The sequence below is a fragment of the Hyposmocoma kahamanoa genome, unplaced genomic scaffold (genome assembly GCF_003589595.1).
Source record: "Hyposmocoma kahamanoa isolate Upper Pololo Valley unplaced genomic scaffold, ASM358959v1 99879, whole genome shotgun sequence".
Taxonomy (NCBI): domain Eukaryota; kingdom Metazoa; phylum Arthropoda; class Insecta; order Lepidoptera; family Cosmopterigidae; genus Hyposmocoma; species Hyposmocoma kahamanoa.
The window spans coordinates 4,701,556-4,722,836 of NW_020656077.1; the positions used below are offsets into that span (position 1 = coordinate 4,701,556).

At 38.5% G+C, this 21,281-nt stretch overlaps 1 protein-coding gene across 6 annotated transcripts in view; it reads left to right on the plus strand.

The window, feature by feature from the left end:
• Window positions 1-21,281, plus strand: part of LOC113239322 (protein capicua homolog) — an 83,244-nt gene that overhangs the window by 49,622 nt on the left and 12,341 nt on the right. For all 6 annotated transcript variants that reach the window (XM_026476252.1, XM_026476256.1, XM_026476254.1 and 3 more), the window contains exons 9-16: window positions 8,770-8,902; window positions 11,275-11,371; window positions 11,704-12,378; window positions 12,554-12,640; window positions 12,998-13,088; window positions 16,391-16,597; window positions 19,575-19,717; window positions 20,561-20,740. In XM_026476252.1, the coding sequence (XP_026332037.1) occupies window positions 8,770-8,902; window positions 11,275-11,371; window positions 11,704-12,378; window positions 12,554-12,640; window positions 12,998-13,088; window positions 16,391-16,597; window positions 19,575-19,717; window positions 20,561-20,740 (1,613 nt within the window). The remainder of the gene's footprint in view (window positions 1-8,769; window positions 8,903-11,274; window positions 11,372-11,703; window positions 12,379-12,553; window positions 12,641-12,997; window positions 13,089-16,390; window positions 16,598-19,574; window positions 19,718-20,560; window positions 20,741-21,281) is intronic.

A 21,281-nucleotide genomic window follows, 5' to 3' on the forward strand; every position in this document is an offset into this window, starting at 1 on the left:
ATGATACTGAATGAGATAGCACACGGTGGGGCTAGCATGACAGGGCGTGACATGAGAGCGACATAAACCGCGACATATCGCTATTGTTGCATAGAGATCTAGCGCTCTGTGCCGCTCTCGCGGGAGTCGCGTCCCATCGTGCTAGACTTACTTTTCACGGTATAATAATAAAAACAGTACACGAATATTGGAGATTGAATAAAATAACATAGCAAATGATGTAATATTTAAGGAAAGTGATTTAAACAAGCTGCCACCTTTTTTATAAAATTGTTAAAGCAGATTAAAAAATATTCAATCTTTAAATTATTTACATACTTGAAACTTATGAAAGATTAAACGGGATTATAGAAATAAATGTCTTTTTCGTGTACTTCCGTGGTAACAGAATAAAAAATAAAATCTGAGAACATTAATTAATTAATTTTTTTTTTGAGTTCTTAGGTTTTCGCGATTGTTACACATAGGAAATGAAACTATTTTTCCAGATTTAAATCGCGTATATTTGTTTTTTCAAAGAAACCGACGTTTCGGGCCTTTAGGTCCCATGGTCACGGTTGACTGATTAATTTTTTTTAATTCATATTCAAATTCATTTATTCATCATTCATTGTGGACTAGCTTGAATAAAATTTCAACCGTAAAAATAATAATTCAGTAGCCTACATTGATGTATATTGAACTTTTGAATTTCATTTGAAGAACATCGTATTGCACTTTGCATTTTTTATTTGATATAGCTGGTTGGAATAAATGAAATGTGTGTAGCCTTGTTCTGTAACTACGAGAGAGATAACATATAGGGCGGAAATTGAAATCTAGATCGCTGTATTTACGGGAAAACTTTATTGCTACACACTGGGTTCGAATTCCTAAGGCTTTAAAGCATTTAAAAAAAAACAAATGTAGTCGGCAAAATACATTGTTATGGCGTCTATATCTGTTTGCAATAAAGAATACGATAAGTGTTAATAATATTTACTTCGCTGGCTCAGCGACCCGAAGTGGATCTTAGCCTCCGACACCAAAGTATGCCCTTTCTGTCTTGTGCCAATTCCGACCATTCGGACACAATCAGTTCCTTGAGGTCTTTGGCTACTTCATCCTTCCAACGATATCTTGGACAGCCCACTGGACGACGACCCGTAATTTGCTCCAAATACGCTCTTTTGGCAGCTCGATCCTCTCCCATTCTTTCCACATGACCTAGCCAGCGAAGTGGAGCAGATTTTATTTCCCCGATTATGTTCGGCTCAGAGAGTTCTTCTATCTCTCTATTGAATCTGGCCTTTCAGTTCCCAAATTCTCCTTTGATTGATCCCAGAATTTTTCGAAATATCTTCCGTTCCGCCACTAAAAATTTATGTTCTTCCTTCAGCGTTAGTGTCCATGTTTCACACCCATACATTAAGATTGGCCTAATTACTGTTTTGTAGACACGAATCTTTGTAGTCCTGCTTAGTAACTTGGACACCAACACTTTGTGAAGGGCAGCTGCACATAGTAGCGCGTTTACTATGCGATTACTGATTTTATCCTCCCTTTTATTTGTGTAGGTAATAGTGCATCCCAGGTATTTAAATTTTTCGACGCCATTATATGTCGTACCGTTCACTTGGAGAGTTAAAAATAGTAAACATGTTTTCCATCATTTTGTAGTGAAATCAATCGGGTATAATCATGGTATAATCAATTCCATCGCCGTGTTAACGTGGTTACTAAATAAAGTCAAAGAACATAATGAAATTAACTATAGCTAGAACTTTTCCATTACCATAACGTATTTTGTGTTGAATTATTTATTAAGTAGGTAGTTTTTTAAATGACTCAATGGCAGATACGTATGTACCTAGTATGTCTGAGTATATACATATATCTTTAGATATGTACATCCATAGAATACGTACTAAGGTATGGTATGGCGTAACGGGTTGTCCGCAACTCGACGTCCAAGCGCCTGTTTTGCGTGTGATGGGTGCAGGGTCCTACTCGTCGCCCCTTCAAAAATCTCATCAACCGTCTAGGTTTTTCAAAGACTTCGGGGAGCGACATCGTCACTCCAAGGTATTTTGTCCTGTAGGTGGCCACGCCGGAGCATTGCAGTAGGATGTGCACGGCGGTTTCCTCCCCCTCCACGCATGCTCTTCATAGAGAGCTGTAAACACCTTTTTGAATCTAGGTATCACACCTAGATTCAAAAAGGTGTTTATTACAGGGACCATGACCCATTAGAGCGGTAGTTAGAACGCGAAGCTCTTTCCTTTTGGGGTTAATAAATACTAACTACTAATAATAGACATGCGTTAAGCATGGGGAGTACTTCCTTAGCCTGTCTACAATCCGTATGGGTTGTTCAGGTGTGATGAATAGTTTTTGTACTTTTATGTAAAGGTTCTGGTCCTATAGTGTCCATCTCCGATCCTCTTCTGCCCAGTTCATCTGCTGCGTTATTACCACGTGAGCCGCTGTGTCCTTTGATTCACTGTAGAGTTACGTGGTATTCATGGATTAGTCCTGAGTTTATGTCATAGCCGCCCAGTGCTTGAAGTACTGACATGCTGTCGGTGAATATTCGAATGGAGTGGTTCTGTACTTTTCTAGCTATGATTGTTTCTGATGCCAAATTGATGCCCATACATTCCGCCTGGAATATTGTGTTATGGTTGCCAAGCGGTGTTGAAATTCTGATATTGAGGTCTTCTGAAAATACCCTAGTACCTATTCCTGAATTCGTTTTGGACCCGTCAGTGAAGATGCGATCCTCTTAGGGGTTTAGACCTTCATTGGGTTCTTCAAACAACTGTGTCTTGTATTTTTTTGTCGTAAATGTATTGTTTGGAGATTCTGTCCACAGCCGCCTTCAGTAGCGGTTCCTCCTTAACAATATTGCAAAGGATATCTGTATGTGGGGTCCTCCTGTGCTTCCATAGGCCACCTTTTTTAAACGCACTGCCGCTGTCGCTGCTTCCAGTCGGATGAACAGTTGGAGAGGGGACAGGTTCAGCATCGCTTCGAGGGCCGCAGTCGGACTCGCTCTCATGCAGCCATATTAGTCTTTGGAATTTGTCCAGCTTGTCGGCTGCGGTTGTCAGTTTGGTTCGTGGCCACCGTACTATTGCGCCGTAGATCTTATCACCGCTGTGTATAGCCATAGAGTTATTTTGGGGTAAAGTGCCCATTGCTTACCTACCATTCTATGACACTGCCAGAAGGTGATTGTAGCTTTCTTGATTTTGTTGTCCAAGTGCTTGTTCCAGTTTAGCTTGTTGTAAAGTGTTACTCCTAAATACTTGACTTCCGTTGACAATTTTAGTTCTGTGTTGAAGAACTTGAACTTTAAACAATACTAGATCTGTTTTTGTTGGGTTACCGATAATAATAATAATATCGCGCACACTCAACACAACCCCGCACTAGGGAAATCTTGTGTTACGGGTGCCATGGACACGCATATAGACAACCATAAATTACACCCAAAGTCACGAGAGAAATAAATGCAGGCCATACAAATATTTCTCTCGGCCCGGGAATCAAACCTGGGTCCCCTGGGTGGCAGTCCGGCATGGTAACCGTTCGGAGGCAGTTAAATATAGATAGTTCATATACACTGCACCATGTTTCCACAATTCTGACTGCCGCTTGTGTGATATCGCAGTGTACGTGCATAGCTTCCTGTTACTAGTAGGTATTAATAGCTTCGTCATCAGCGAAGTGAAGTGAAGAAGTGTTCCCTGCTTAATTTAATGTTGAAATCATTTACAACCATGTTCTACAATGTTGTTGTCTTCATTGTTTAAGCATGTTACTAATCCAACTGATCAGCGCTTCATCCACTCCGTATCTTCCTAGTGTTGATTGTATGCTGGAGAAGTTTGTTTTGTTGAAGGCACCTTCGATGTCTAGAAATGAGCCTAGGCAGAATGCCTTGATGTTCAGGGCCTCTTCAATCCTGCCGACATGGAGGGCCGATTCCGTGGATTTACCCCGGCTATATGCATGTTGATTGTCGCGTAGCGGTATGTTCCTTACGGCTCCGTTCCGCAGTTCCCTATCACATAACCTCTCTATTCTCTTTAGTACGAACGATGTGAAGCTAATAGGTCTGAAGGATTTTGCGTCAGTATATTTGTTTTTTCCTGGTTTCGGTATGAAGATAACTTTTACCTCTCTCCATCTTTGAGGCATGTAGCCGAACGCTAAAAGATGTTGACTAAGTGCTGGACCAGTGTGTTGCCGCCCTATTGTACAAGTAATAATAATAACGCACGCACTCAACATAGCCCCGCACCAGGGTATCTCTGTGTCGCGAGTGCCATGGACACACACATAGACAACCACAAATTACACCCAAACGCACGAGAGAAATAAATGTAGGCCAATCACATATTTCCCCCTGCCTGGGAATCGAACCCAGGACCTCTGCATGGCAGGCATGGTAACCGTTCGGCCACGGAGGCAGTTAGTTAGTGCGGGGAATACTCCACTGCCAGGGGTTTTGTATGGTTCATATATATTGGACAGTTCTGATTTGAGATCTTACAAATCTGCTATTTTGGCCATCCCAACTTTAACACCCAACTGTTAAATAAATGTTTTGAAAAGTGTTTATAAAATCTATATTTTGAAAAGTGATTCAAGGTAATGCGAAGATATATGAAATATCGTGACGAGTACCATGTGAAGCAACGAATAGCTTTTAATTGACAGCCCTCGTATGTCTGCCATTAGTCGTGAGTGGCAGGTTCCCTTGGTAGTGAATGAACCATATATGTAATATTGTATATAAATATTGCTATTACTTGAAAGAAAAATGTATTGACATCTTTTGTCTAACCGTTCTAAGTCTATATTTTGAACACGTTCCTGTACATGTGGGCGTTATGTGGCAAGAACTTGGGTACGTACGTCATAAAAAAATATAAATAGCCTTTATTTACGACTTGACAAAGGTTGCATTAATGGACTTGAAACAAGAAATGAAAGGAAAGTTGAAAAAGAAAAAGTCAATGAGTCCGAGCTGAAACCATGTCACTGTTCTCAAACGTTCTCCTGTAAAGTTATGAATTTGGATTTACTATTCCTTACGTAGAAGGGATCGAAATATTCATTTTATTATAGACTGACATCCTCCCTATATCGATTGAGAAAAGATGATAATCTTTAAACAGCTTAACATATTATAATTGTTCATCAAATTTAGCCAACTCTCGCCTGATTCGTGCCCTGGAGTGGGACGTACAAATGGGTTGATGATGTTGAATCAACCGATTCCCGATTAATTCAACCTACATATAAAATAAAGTTTTGTGGTCCTTTTGGGAACTACTATGCCACATACAGACACACATATACATAAATGAAGGCTTCATTTATAACTCTCCTTTTTACGTCGGGTTATTAATATATAATTTTGCAAATTCTTTACTTGGTTTTTCTTTATTAGTAACGGGTTTTTTTTTTCATTTTCTTCTTGTTTTTTTTTTTCACTTTCTTTCCGTCAATAGACGTCCTCTAGAGAAGCCAAGTTTCTCTATTTATGCTGTTCATTGCTTTGTTACTCTTGCCGTCACTTGAACATTGTCTTCTGACCGACGAATTTCCCTTTGTTTCTTTTGATAATTTTCCCCTTTTCATTACTTCTGTGCTCTGTATCTTCCTACATCAGCTGTTGTAAAATTATGAATGTCGTACGACTTAAGTATATTGTACGGTTTCGTACTCAATAAAAAAAATACAATGCCAATGTTCGGTCGATTATGCAGTTGTTTCCATCTACCTATACACAACATTTAGCAATCCAGATAGTTTATATTCAGGAAGTTTCTCCAGTACTCTGGCACTCCCTGTCTATAGATTCAATTCAGAGTTTATAGGCACTTAACTGGCCACTTCAATTCATTGCAACTTTTTTTATATAGTACAAAGTGAAGTGACGAACAAGTCGTGCGCTCGGTGTTCGAATCCATAACAGTTGCAGTGCCACTCAGAACTTTAAATCGCAAAGTTCTTAGGGGAACTGCCACTGCGGTCGTCACCTTGAGACGAACGACGAACTCATTCACAAAGACCTATACTGCAACTTATACCAGAGTGTAAGTAAACTTTATACGTGAATGACGTTTACTTAGACAAGACTACTAATGTTCATAGAATATTTAGAAACTCAGTTGCAGCGCCACAGTCGTGACAAGCGCGCGCCACTTTTGCAGTCACTTATAGCAAACTAAAAATGACTGAAGCGCTACTGACGCGACACAGCAGCACTACAAGCGTCTAATTTGAAGGCGCCCGTAGAATATTAATTTTGTTTTAATCTTCCTTTCCTTGTTTCGCCTGTAATTATTGATTTGCACAGTGCCGTAATCTTCAAGCTTGACTATCGCGGTGAAGAAATGAAACGTTGCAATTTATCACTTCTACAAACGTCATTCTATTGGTAAACGGCACATCGACATATACATATCAATAACCGATAGTCCATGCAGAAGAATTAAAGCGCACCACAGACCTTAATGAACCTATGCTGGAGAACGATTTTTTTGCATTCGAGACTGACCACACTTATTAACGCAGAATCGCTTTGAAAACTTTGAAACCAGTAACGTACTAAGGCGCCACTTGCGCGAAAGGACATGAAGCGTGAATAGCAGTATCTCGCTCTTTATGTCGCTCTCGCGTAAGTCGCTCAAGATACGCCACGATGGTCTACACACTTCCGATGTCCACAATGTTGTGAACAAGTGACTTATTGATGACAAAACCGACACCAACCAGAGAAAATTGATCTCCCTGGCAGAAGTAGAGCAAGTGTCCTGACTCAAGAGTTAGCGTGTTTTCGCCCTTGCTTCGGACTTCAGATAACCCTACCATGTCCTAGTTGATACGACTTAGCTCTACCTCATGTTCCCCGGTGGGTTCGTCTTGCCGCAGCGTGCGTCCATTGTACGTAGCCAGATTCTGTTAGTAGTCCGGGGATTCTCAGCACCTCCCCCGCCTTTACAATGGCCACCATCTTGATGATGTAGTGTTGCTCATTTAGAGGTAATGCCTCTAGACACCATTCTGGGCAGATGTTGACCGCAGTTCGAGACTTATTTCAGCGATAATGCTACTGCCCACTATGCAGCACACGCAGGTGAGCTTGACTGTTGAGGAGTCTATAATGATAGTAGTCGATTTCCCCGAACGATTTTAACATTCATGACGTTATTTTTTTTTAAGATTTGGCAAGTGTTGAAATCAATGGGAACCGTATCACTTGCAAATAGAATTCAACTTAACTTAAAGTTATTACGAGCTTCGCACTCATCTTTTATTTACGCACATATCAAACGTCCCGACATTTCCGACAACACCATGTCAGAAGACTAATCGTATGTATTATTAAGTAGAGCACTTGCAATTTAAAGTTCCAGCCGCATTTAGTATAATGATATACACTCTATTTGAAATCCCGGAATAATTATAAATATAATTACAAAAATCTGCGTATCCGCTTTCGCCGTGTTTATTACATCTGTGTGCCAAGTTTTATTAAAATCGGTGGACCTATTTCATCCCCTAATTTGCCAGCCTTGGAGGTGGGGTATTTTTTTTCAACTCCCCTTTTCAACAAAAAATGATCATCGAAATTGGTTCACAAATGTCGGGGTAATCGCGTAACATGCACAAAAATATTCGGTATATAAAATTATTCGGTAGGATTTCAATGAAGGATTAATGAAGACTCAGAAAGATTTTGATGACATTACAAGTGTTGGTAACACCATGGTAAGATTATATTTTTCTTATAATTATCATGGTAATTGATTTTTATAAACATGTTATGTATATTTTGACATATATATATTGTTGAAAAGTTAGTGTCTTATTTTATTTCAGTTCATTCATTTTACTTTTTCTAAAAAAAAAACTAATTTAGAAAAAAGACCAGGACGCTGTGTTTTTTTTCATGTTTTTTATTTAAAAATGGGAAAAAACACATTGGTTTTTTTTTTCAAGTTACAACACTGGTCGACACTCAGACTTTTTCATTAGTCTTGACAGTCCATTCTATGGCAGCTCACGGCAAAATGCGTTTTCTTTACTGATTCCTAAAATTCAAAATAATTTCAGCAAAGTAGGTTTATCAAGTTCTTAGGTTTTCGCGATTGTTACACATAAGAAATAAAACTATTTTTCCGGATTTTGAAATATACGCGAGTAAAATCCGGAAAAATAGTTTCATTTCCTAAAAGTAGGTTTAGTTTTTAGTAGCAGTAGAGCTTCTTAGAAAGAACATATTTCTACCTATTATTACCGATTTCTGCCGCCAAGCAGTAATGAAAAAAAAGAAATTACAGGCACGTGGAAGTTGTCAACTTATGTCTCAGGGTGACGGGCGCAGTGGCAGTGCGCCTCAGATCTTTGCGATTTAAAGAGCTGAGTGGGACTGCAACTGTTATGGACAGGCATGTAGCTTACCATCAGACGCACGACTTGTTCGTCCAGTCACTTGATATTATAAAAAAAAAAACCAGCTGCTGTCAAACTTCATCGTCATGTCGTTCAAGGACTACAGCGATGCAAGGGAAGGTTTACCTGTTGTGTTTTAACCAATCTGTAGCTATCACAGGGTGATGCAAACACAATAGGGAAACTTACGATATGAATTTTTCAAAATGATTGTCTAATGTTTACTTACCATTGACTAATGCGTTTCTGGTGAAAGTACTCCATGAATGAGTGCATCTCAACCAAAAATTTATAAAAATAAATATTGTCTCGCAGTATCTCTGGGCAGTTCGCGCTCGGGCAGCCCGGGCGCATCGCCGGTGGGCGCGGATACGCCGGGCCTACGGAACAACGTCTTTGTGCCCATCTGCTCGCCGCAGCCGCACACGCACCGTCATCATCTCATCAGGTATATTACCCGATATTTCGCAAGACTTTTTTAACAAATACTAATTTACTAAATAAACTCAACAGATGAAAGCTGATAGAAACTGTGTGGTAGAAGAGCTACGATTATTATTTACTCACTCCATCTACTGTGCATATATAGTGGAATTTTTTGCTGTATTAACGCTAAAACTCATTTAAAACTCAATAGTCTAAAATTAAATATCAATTTTACAAATGGACCCCGCCAGCAATAATGTAAAGCACTCTGTGCATCAATGAAGCCGCTCTCTTTCTCATGATGGCGGCAAATCCTGAAACGATACAAACCATGAAACAGCATCCTGAATATATTGTACACGACTCTTAGAGAGCTTAGAGCTATCTGTGTGTAGTTGACCTATGCCTATAGGTCAAGTGTAAAAGGTCTGGCAGTAAGCTTTACATAGTGATAATTTTACGTTGTTAGTACACCTTGCAAACCTACGGGTCAACGTTTTGCAACGCATTGCCAACGCCCTACGCTCTCAATATCAGTATTATCTTCCAAAGACTCGGTGACCCACCAATGCCTTAAGTACTTCAATTTAGTGACCCTATTAAGAGGAGTGCTACACAGCTTAACTACTGGGATATAATTAGAACATTTTTACAATGAAAAGTTATGTGAGATAGAGAATACCGGTCTGGAAACTAGTCTATTTTTAGAAAATGTTTTGTCGTAGCGCAAATTGTACCAAGAGGAAGCGACGGAAACTATTTCCTCTTCTATGAGATAAGAATTTTATTTTGAACTAGTTCAGGAAATTGTAGTTTTACTACGTTACTAGCAAGTGATACACCGATTTCCTTTCTTCCAATAGTCTATATAGAAATATTTTTCTGCATCGTCGAGAGTTATTTTTAACGAGCTGGGTGGCCAAACGTTCTTCACAGTGGGCGCTCCCGATCCCGGTCGCAATGAAATTTCGAATCAATTTGGGAAATTAACTTTTCTAAATTAGTTCTGGTCTGGGTGTTCTGGTTAGAAGTGAATTCCGTTGCTCTGGTACTCATGGTATAGAGAACTTCCTAGTTTATAGATCGACACGTTTGATAATACACATGATCTATGAACATTTTAATACATTATTACAATGTTAGGAATATATGCTAGAAGCAACTTAAAACTATTTGCATCAAATAGTTACATGCAAATATCTCTTGTAATTAGAAAATAGACAATGCAATTGAAGCATTGGGTGTAACAAGGGCGTCACGTAAAAGTGAGATTGGAAAAAAAATTAAAATAAAGCTTTACTGTCTTATATTTTTTCAATATTTATAGTATGACTCTTATATACTTTATTATTTATTTGTTCTATGAGTTAGCTAAAAGATTAAAGTGTTATTATTATTTTAAAACAATTAGAAACAATTGTAATTTTTTTCCTTGTGTTATTCGCCCTTGTTGCATCAAACCGGTAAATTAATGGGGCGTTCGTTTTATTATTGGTTTTTAAGGAAATAAATAGTGAATCAGTCTTATTTGAAACTTACATTGAATACATTTAAACTTATTTTTGATCATTCATTACATTGAAGCTGGATTAAAGTGAATCGACATTACCATCTTTAGCAGGTTTCACTGGCCTCCTAGATGATCTATGTTGAGGATGAAGTCGCTCGTTTCAGACATTTTTTACGTTAAAACTAATTTTTTACAAACCGCAGGTGATAACAGGTCCGAAATTCAAACGCACATTTATAATCCATGCCACAAGGGCGTAGCGCCACCTTTGCAAACGGGCTTTGGGTGCCGAACGCCCTTGTTCCCATGATTCAATTAACAACTTGACTTAACATTAAACATAAGACAACTAATAATAACGACAAAAAATAAAAAAATATACCTCTATTATTACACTATGTACGTGTTATGTGTTATGTTGATAATCTCATACAGAGATACAGAGTACTAAAAAACCGAATCAAAAGTTCGTGGAAGTGGTGAAAGTGCGCGAAACCGGATTCAAAGAAGTGTGGCAAACTAGGAGAGTTTGCCACCCTTAGAGGCGGAATATTTTCTTCAAATTTAAATGGGATCAACGCTGAGGTACCCTCTTTCCAACAAAAAAAGAATTATGAAAATGGGTTCAGAAAAGTTGTTGCGCAACATACATGCAAAAAAAATACATAGAGTCGAATTGAGAAGTTCCTCCTTTTTTGAAAAATATGAAAATGATTTGGAGCATTCTCAAGTATTTTCTTTTTAATTTTCCAAATACACATTTTTAATGGACGAAGTTCGACGATGACCATAAGCTCATGTGAGAAATTTAATCTTTTCTTTGTAGTCTGTCTTAAGCAGTATATAAAGGTGGCAAGTTCTTTACTACTGAATTGTTTGTTTAGACCCGAGTTGGTACGACCCGCGCGTGAGAGCTCGCCCGTCAGCGGAGTCGCCACTAGCGTCATCCGGGTCTCGCCGGCGCCCTCTTATCACTATCAGGTAAAAACAAACTTTTTAAACCTTCCATCCTTTGAATTTAATACAAGTACCTATAGGGCTAGCACTGTGCGAGATACTGCTATCCTCGTATAAAGATCTCGCGTTTCATGTCGGTCTCGCGCAAGTCGCGCCTTATCGTGCTAGCCTTACTGAAGTATTTCAATTATTTCTTAAATAAAATCTGTACCAATCCATATATCTCCAGACCAAATTCATATTTTGTAAATTTAAAATCGTTGCTGAGTTTTCATGACAGAATAATGTTACCGATTATGTTTATCTTTCTTTTTTATTTAATTAAATTTAAAAAAAATCCTGTTTTGACTTTTTAGGTGGATGGTCCGATGACGCTGCAATCGAACGGCATGAGCGCACAAAGCCACGTGATCGGTAGTATACCATCGTCGGCTCTGAACATCCAGAGCTCGATTCAAACAAGCTCTATTCTTAGCGCTCCCACAACCATCCCGAGCGGCCTTTCTCTGCCTCCCAGCGTGTCCTTGACTATCACAAACAGCCAGTCATCCGCCGCCAACGCCATTCGCGCGACTAAAATAGACGACATCCCCCACAACCTCGTCGTTCACCGCAGCATTCCAGTCTCCAACGGAATAGACTTGGACCAGTTGTACCGCAGCCCGCAACCGTCGCACTTAAGAAACGGTATTCATGATTCATTTCGCCGAGACGCCGAAATGTCCCCGCCTATGAATAACCACGAGAATTTCCGACGCGGTTCGGAGTACGAAGAAGAGGACCACTCTATACCTCAACGGGAAAGTAACATTCATCACATTATTGAGCAACGGAATAACGAAATTTCTGTAGCTCACATTATGGAGCAGAACAAGCGTATTGTAAAGCCGGCACCACTGCAGGCGCGCCTCCTCTCTGTGGTTGATGCTGACGCCAAGGACCCCGGAATCAAGAGATTTTATGTCATTCCGCAGAATACAATTGAGAAGAAATTTGTGTTGATCAAGAATGAACCTAGTGATATTGTTCAGGTAAACTTTCCAAGCATAATGTTTTTTATTCACCTTAAGCAACTACGATACATTCAGCTTTTAAATTTTAAATGACAATTATGTATATAATTGCTGTTGTCAATACATGTAAATTGCTCCACAACACTTCATTTCTGTGCTAAGTATTTGGGCTAACCTTTAATTTTTATTTCAGATTGAACAGAAATCACACCAGATTCCGCATCACGTGAATAATAACGAGTCCGAGCTTGAACACCGGATTGTCGATAATGGTGAACACGTACGTATATGTACATTTTTCAAAGCTATGAATCGTAATACGAAGTGTAAATCAATATCACAAACAATCGGCTTGTTTCTTTACTTCTGTCCTTTTCAACATAAATCTCGTTAGCTCTGCAGGGCTAAAAAGGCCGCATTGGCAGAATCATAATATGGTTAATTGACCATACATGTTTTCTATGGAGACCTTCCATAGAACACTGTCAAATAGAAGACAAGCGTTTTTTATTTTGTTTGAGAATTCATAATATGTCTATCAATCATATGATTCTGCCAAGGCGGCCATTTTAGCCCTGCTGTTCTCTTTTTATGGGAATATTGTGACTGGTGTTTGAATTAATTTAACTGGTTTCAGATGAACAACGTGAACAGCAGCGCCGTCATCGTGCACCCTAGCCAGCTGTTGCCCGTGTTGCCGCCGCCATCTTCGCACACCGCAATCATTGGTAGGCATCACTATTCATTTTATTAATAAAATTTGTGAGACAGAAAGGGAATCTTCAAATTTCCATTGTTACTTATTAATTTTAAGTTTAGGCGCTTCGTTATAAAACGCGAGCGGGCATGTGGCAAAACTTGTGGAATAATTGAAGCCAAAAATATCTTTACAATGAAATCTTTGTTTTAAAATGTTTATACATTTGCCTAGTTATGTATGAAAATGTAAAATAAATGTAAGAAGCATAAAATTATATTGCTACATAAATATGTATACTAAACAAACTTTATCCTTAAAATTTCTCCGTACGTGAGCTAGCACGTAGTGAGAGCAGACTTCCACTTACTAAAAATCTCTTCTTGCAGCTAGCACTTACTTGGAAAAAAAAAACAGTGTTACATATTCATCTACATATTATATAAACAACTTCTAGCATATGTTATAATTATTAATACAAAGATCGAACACTCAGAAAAAATTCCTTCGATCCGGCCGGATTCGAACCGACGCCGACGCGACGTCTTCTAGCTTACCGTGCCAGACGCTATACCAACTAAGCCACGGAACGAACCAGCGGACCTCACGAATTTTTCTATGTGCTTGCGTCGTGTCTTTGTATTTGGTTTTTCAACGACTTTTTAATCGTAGCGCCATGTATGAGAAATCTATGAAAGATTTGGTAGCTGTAAAGGTACTACTAACTGGGTGATAAATGTTTCATATATTTGTATTAATTACACTATACATTTGTATTAATAATTATAACAAACTAGTAGAGTAATTTCACAAAAAATAATTGAATATCAATTCAATAAAAATTTAAAACTCATCATACTCATTTGCACAACCTTTTAAAAACAAGCGGGCACAATTAACAAAAAAATTAAAAACGGATCCGGAAAAACCTTCTGAACCAAAGACAATAAGTGTATATTTAGACTTTTAAAAAGTTACACAATGTTAACTTTTTTGTACAGAAATATAATGGTGAAAAATAGAACTCTTTTGTTTCTGTGGATTTTGTTAAAAAAATGTGGTTTCACAATTAATTTTGTGAACCACCTCAGTCAACCGTGACCATGGGATCTGTAAAGGGCCCGAAACGTCGGTTTGTTTGAAAAAAACAAATATACGCGATTTAAATCCGGAAAAATAGTTTCATTTCCTACCTAACTTTGGAGCTATTCGAATTTTACGGAATCTGATGATTGCATTGTTCACTTATTCTAATACTAGCTGGTGCCCGCGACTTCGTCTGCGTAGAATAAGTACTTCGACTGTACTATACTAATTTTCATAGTTTTATTAGTTCCCCTTGTGACAGTGTGACCTCTTTGGATCGTCAGCCCACCTGTTTATTTAAATTCCTTATTTTATTCTCACACTAGTATTTAAATTCAAATTTTGAATTGTTCCGTTTTGCCCTGCATTCTGATTTTGTTCATAGTTTTATTAGTTCCCCTTGTGACAGTGTGACCTCTTCAGATCGTCAGCCCACCTGTTTATTTAAATTCCTTATTTTATTCTCACACTAGTATTTAAATTCAAATTTTGAATTGTTCCGTTTTGCCCTGCATTCTGATTTTGTTTCGTTCCATCGTCATTGCCTGCCCGATCGCGGTAGCCAACACATATCTTCTTATCTTTTTGAACCTTTTACTAGTTATATTTACACCGTTTACATTTTAAAGATCATAATATTATTGTTAAACCTGAATAAATACCTATAAAACTGGACTTTCAACTTTTGAACAACTAAACTTACTAAGTAAGATGTATGGAGGCTGCATAGGCTACTACTTAGTCACCCTACACCCTTACCAACTTTCATTCCCTATTTCACTCCCTTTAAGATTTATTTTTGTGACAAAAAGTAGCCTATTTCCTTCTCCGGGACCTTGGAGAAGGAAATAGGCTACTTTTGTCACAATCTATCCCAAAATTCATCAATATTGCTGTAGCGATTTAGCGGACGGAGAACGTACCTGCCTGTTATTTTCGCATTTATAATATTACTTTGGATTTGTACGATTTGACATAATATCTGTTCGCTCCTGCTATCTAAAATCTATCTTTTAACCGTTAAGATATGACGTTCTATAAGAAGTACTTAGTATTATATATTTTTTATTATCGTTTGTTTCGTACTTGTTCAAAAATGTGACACTTTACCGAATTAAAGAGTTCCTCAATAATAAAATACGTAAAACTCAAATGACTCCGAAGACATACGTACGACATGTATGCTTCATATTTATGACTACCTGATTGTTCCTTCATTTGTAAGACACATTTATAGATTTGGAAAACTAGTAGTTTTTCCATAAATGTCTATAATGTAACCAAAAAACCAAATTTATATGATAATTAAAATATAAATATTATATGAAATGATATAGTGTGTTAAGTTTGCATTTCCAGTTCCTAAAATAATAATAATTATACTATATAAACATATTAACAGTTATTTTAGGATCCAGAAATATATATGATTATTAGAACACATAACATGACTCATGCTTCTATGGCCGAATGGTTATCATGCTGGACTGCCACACACAGGTTCGATTTCGGGGCCGGGAGAAATATTTGTATGGCCTATATTTATTTTTCTTGTTTGTTTGGGTGTAATTTGTTGTTGTCTATTTGTGTGCCCATGGCACCCGCAATACAGGGTTTCCCGAGTGCGGGGCTATGAGTGTATGTGAGTTAAAAAACATAAACTGCTGTTATACGTTAAAAACATGTCGTGGTAAGAATCCCATAAGTAGCGATAATGAAACGGGAAATGCGAAATAAATACAAATCTAATAATTCATTTTATATGGTGTACTTTTTTATATAATAGGGTCATGTGTCAGCACAATAAAATGTTTTAAATAATAAGATATTGTCCACTCAACCTGCCGTTTTTATGCAATGCTATTAGACAATTGCAATGGTTTGCAATTCAAAATCTCTTTATATATCGCAAGAACCACAAAATTACATTTAAATCTTAAGTTGTAACTTGAGAAAACGTTAAAAAGGCGTTTCTTCACTGTTTATATTTTATATTCTTCGACACAGCGGGGTGGTGAAGCCGTGGTTGAAGCTCTCAAGTGGGTTCGAATTCAGTTCGCATCTCTGAGTTTCTCGGAATTTATGTGCGAAATTACACACAACAACCTTGGTCCCCAATCCGCATTGAGCCAGTGTGGGGACTATGGCCTAAACTCTACGCACCACGCAGCAGCGGGGCGTATAAATTTATTGATGTTGCATTGAACAGAGTTTTGAACTAATTGTTGTTATTACTTTCCATCGCAGTGTCGACCGGGGGAGTACCGGGTGGAGTGTTTCCTTGGCAGTCACTGGTGCCGCTGCTGACGGCCACATCGCCGCCGCCAGCTACGCCCGCCGCACCGCCATCCCCGCGCACCCCGCGCACTCCGCGCACGCCTCACACGCCGCAGACGCCGCACACCCCGCACACGCCACATATCAAAAACGAGGAAATCAAATCTGAAGGCAGTGGTTAGTTAATTAAATGTTCACATCAATAATGATTGGCAATTGAGTAGCAGTAGAAATTTTTGTGAAAGAGTTCATCCAGGGAAATAGCCGTACCTATTTCTGCCGGCAAGCAGTATTGTAAGCACATCAAGTATATAACCAGAAATAGAGACGAAATAAGGGCCATCCGCCTCTGGCAACTCATCAGGCAAGAGGGGCCTTATATCACTTTTAAATATCAACGTAAATATCTCGTTTGCGCTGAAACCACAAATTAGAAAGCTGAAATAGTACAGCGCCAACAACTGACCTGTGTGCACGTCTCCGTATATTCCAAAAATATTCTGTATTTATTGTAATAAAGGTAATATCTCTAACAATGAGGGGCTGTTCCATTCGGCGTTGTGGGAAAAACAGCTAAACATCTAATTATAAAACAAACGGAATCACATTTCATCGGTAATTAAATGTTAAATATGTAATTTTTCAATTTTCGTCCATTATAGTAAAGCTCAAGTTAAACTGGGCGATTTGAAATTTGACGACACCCGTCAATTGTTTCGAGTTCGGGCTGGCCAATCGGAGCGCGCAATTGTCACCGTAATGATTTGGCAGAATAGTTTTGAAACAAATGAAATGACATTTCGTCTCTATTTCTGCTATCTATTCGATGCGTAAGCATATTCTGTTTCGGTTGGTTTTTTAACATACCAAGTAAAATTACAGGCACATGGGACTTGTCAACTCAGGGAGACGGTCACAGTGGCTGTGTTCCTCATATCTTTGCTATTTAAAGTTTCGACCAAGCGCACGACTTAGGCTCAACTCACACTGGCGCAGAGTCGAAGCGATGCGTCGCGTCCTGTTTTTCAACTACACTGCCTGGCGACGCGCGACGACGCTCGCATTAGTGCGCCGGGATCACAGTTTGGTCGGCGTCTGACGTCTCACGGCGCCCAAGTGACGCGCGGCGAGGCCGCTCGAATGCTACCAAGTGTCGACGCTCGATTCCATATTTGCAAAACACGAAATTGTACCTTAATAATGGGAAAATAGAGATGTATATGCTATAGGCGAAAAACGTGACGCGTCGCGACGCTTCGACTCTGTGCCAGTGTGAGTTGAGCCTTATTCGTCCCGTCTCTTCGTATCATTTAAAAAAAGTTACTTATTAATTTATCAATAAAGCTAGAAATTCAGTTAGAAAGCCCTCTTTGTTAAAAATAACATAAAATTAAGGAAATCGAAATTTAACATAACGTAAACAAAAAGAGAAATCGTTTAAAAAGTGTGCCATCTGGTTGGTGTAACAATGCGTTCATGCCCTTGACCCTCTTATTATAGTTTTTATTCAACATAGTACGTATTTAAAAAGCACAATAGTTGTCTGCTGGCATTACTGTTTAGTATGTAAAATAACATCTCGATCATATTTTTCGTTCTCATTATGGCATTTTGCGGCAAGCGTTTTCGTCACTGCATTATTTGGTTTTTATTTTTTTTCCATATCCTAAGGGTTTTGTAAAAAACTAATAATGGAAAAGTACTTACGGAATAGTACCTACATGTCTAAATGTTAAAGCATGCGAAAGAAATGAAATTATTTATCTGTATAGAAAAATGATACACTTATAGTAAATTTAATATTTACATTTTAATATCAATTATTTTGATTAACGTCCTCTGTGATCGGTTAGCACTGTGGATGTTAGATGAGAACGTCTCTGGTTCGATTCTCGGCAAGAAATCTTGTTTAGTAGTATAGAGTAGCGCTATAAAGTGAATTTCGTTATTCTGGCTTAATTTATAGTACAGGGGATTCCCTAGTTTGAGACCAGGCAATTGGTGTGGTTGTCTGGCACATTACATTCAAAGGGTTTCATATATTGGTAACATTATTTTAGACTGCCAAAACTATGTTCAGTGAGAGGACGTGTTGAATTCATATCGTCGGTGTTTTGTAGAAAAAGCGAAAGCGCCATTTATAAAATAAATTCAGGGGAGCATGTTTTAGGTTTTAACGACTGTAATAAAATATTAACGTGCTGTTTTAAAATTAAATTTTGGTTTTAATTAAATTTTAAAGTTGAATTTAAAACAGGACGTAGATATTTTAAAACAGTCGTGAAAAACTAAAACTAGTTCCCCTGAAAAATTTTTCGAAACGGTGCTTTCGCCCTTTCTACATAACACCGATAAGAAAATCACTATCTTTCTGCAGGTGAAACACAATGACTAAAAAGCTAAAAACTCAATAAGTGGTTTTATTTGGTTTTATTTGAATTTATTTTATTAGAAAGATGGGGATTTTCTTACAACAGATACATAATTTGGAGATTTTTTGTGAATTTGTGGAAAGTCACTTATGTGGTTTTACCTTTAAGCAGACCATATAGAGTTACGTGTAAAATACTAGCAATCTCGCTGGAGTATATTACTAACATCATAAACAACAATTTTTTTCCATGACTGAATAATTCATAAGATTTTTAGTTTCGTACAAAAATAAAAATAGTTCACTAGATCGGTTTAAACGGTGACTACTCTGCGCGGTAACATAGAAAGCGCTAGCGAAAAAACCAGTCCGATGTAAAACGCAGGAGCGAGGATGGGGGTCATCAGAGAGGATGCTTGCACGTTTGAACGTAGTACCTTACTATCAAATACAGATGCAAATGTCCGATAGTACAACAATAAACAGTTTAGTTCTGGTTAAATTATTATTTTATATGATTTTAGTATTTTACATAAATAACCCGGTATTACATAAATATCACAATCAGTAGCTTCGAACTGGACACTTTGAACTTTAGACCGCTCGTATTACATGCGGCATAAGAGTTGAATTGACGTCTTGAGATTTTGGTTTGACGTGCCTTTGGTCCTGTACAACCTTGACATTGTTGTGACTAACGGTGTTACCTGTTTTTGTATGTACGAGCAGGAAGCAAACAAATTTTGCCATTTTTACTATTAACACATATATGGCAATTTTTAGGGGACACTGTGGTGACAATGTGCGCGGACGAAGATGACGAAGTGTTTGAGTGTGAAGAGTCCGCCGCGGGAGGCAGCGAGGAGTCAAGCAAGCGTCGTTCGCAGAGCCTTTCTTCGCTTCAGAATCCCGGATCTGCGGAAAAGGTAACAAATGTTTTGTATCCTGTAGCAGCCACAGACGTGCCAGAATGTCTAACCCTCTTCCGACATTCAGGCACGTCTTAGTGCAAGCAAAAGTTACAATCATGCCTTGTGAATCAGCATAAGACACACGTACCAAATTAGTATAAATAAGTAGCTCAAGTAAATATATCAACAGTTATAATCAGTTCATACATTAATATACAGTCATTTACCAACCCACGACTCGTCTATCATTCTCCACTAAACTGCCATGGCGAAGTGGTGACTACCAACACCTTTCACCTGCGCCATGGTAAACTGGTGACCCCGACGTGATATAGTTTTCTCTTTTTCTTTTTTACTAAGCGGGCAAACCCTTTGCACTGTGTAGACGACATGTTGCTACATCGTTTGCATTTGTTGTGTAGTTTATATAATAATAACATATATATAATAATAACGCACACACTCAACATAGCCCCGCACTACGGAAACCCTGTGTCGCGGGTGTCATGGACACACACATAGACACCTACAAATCACACCCAAACTCACGCGAGAAATAAATGTAGGCCATACAAATACTTCTCCCGGCCCGGGAATCGAACCTGGGACCTCTGCGTGGCAGTCCGGCATGGTAACCGTTCTTCCACTGAGGCAGAGAGGAGGAGGCATTGCTGTGTTCTAGGTTAAAGTACTGCATTTAGCGCTTTCCCCATTGTAGTTTACTGGGTCTTAGGAGTTTGAACACTATCATAATTAACAAAATGAGCGGTATCCTTCATCATCTAAACGTTTTATAATAACAAGTAAAGTAAGTAAGTAAGTAAGTAAGTAAGCGCTAATAAAAGTATTTCATAACAGAAGGAGCGTCGCATCCGTCGTCCGATGAACGCGTTCATGATATTCTCGAAGCGGCATCGGCAAGTCGTGCACCAGATGCACCCCAACCAAGACAACCGCACCGTGAGCAAGATCCTCGGCGAGTGGTGGTACTCGCTAAAGCCTGAACAGAAGCAGAAATACAATGAGCTGGCGAGTGAGGTAACTGCAATTCCTTATGTTCTCGTTGGTAAATTGTCTTACGTGCTACATAGTCAATGATTAGTGATGCAACTGACCTTTGTTTCTTCTTTCGCAACTTCGGAAGTTCCGCACGCTTTTTTACATTTGTTTCCGTAAGTTTTACAAAGAAACTTTAATCGAAAATTTACAACGTCGCAACCGATGAAGCACGCGCGCGTTTTGTTTTTAGCAGTTTTGTGTTGTGTTGAGCGCAATTATGACACCAAACCACGTACACTGTTTGGAACTATTTTGTTGAGATTTTTATAGGTTTTCACACTTTCGCTTGCGCATCCGCTTCCGTTACCGTTAAGATTTATTTTTGACATCTGCGTCCGTTTCTGTTTTCGTTATGACATTTCCGTTGCATTATTATCAATGATCTACAATGTATAATGTACCGATTTTTTTTGTATTTAAAGTTATGTTATGTGCATAAGTAGTAATAGAATAAGATCTATGTATCTCTTCGCATCGTTTTGAATTCCATCACTTCACTATATAACATTCATTGTTGTAA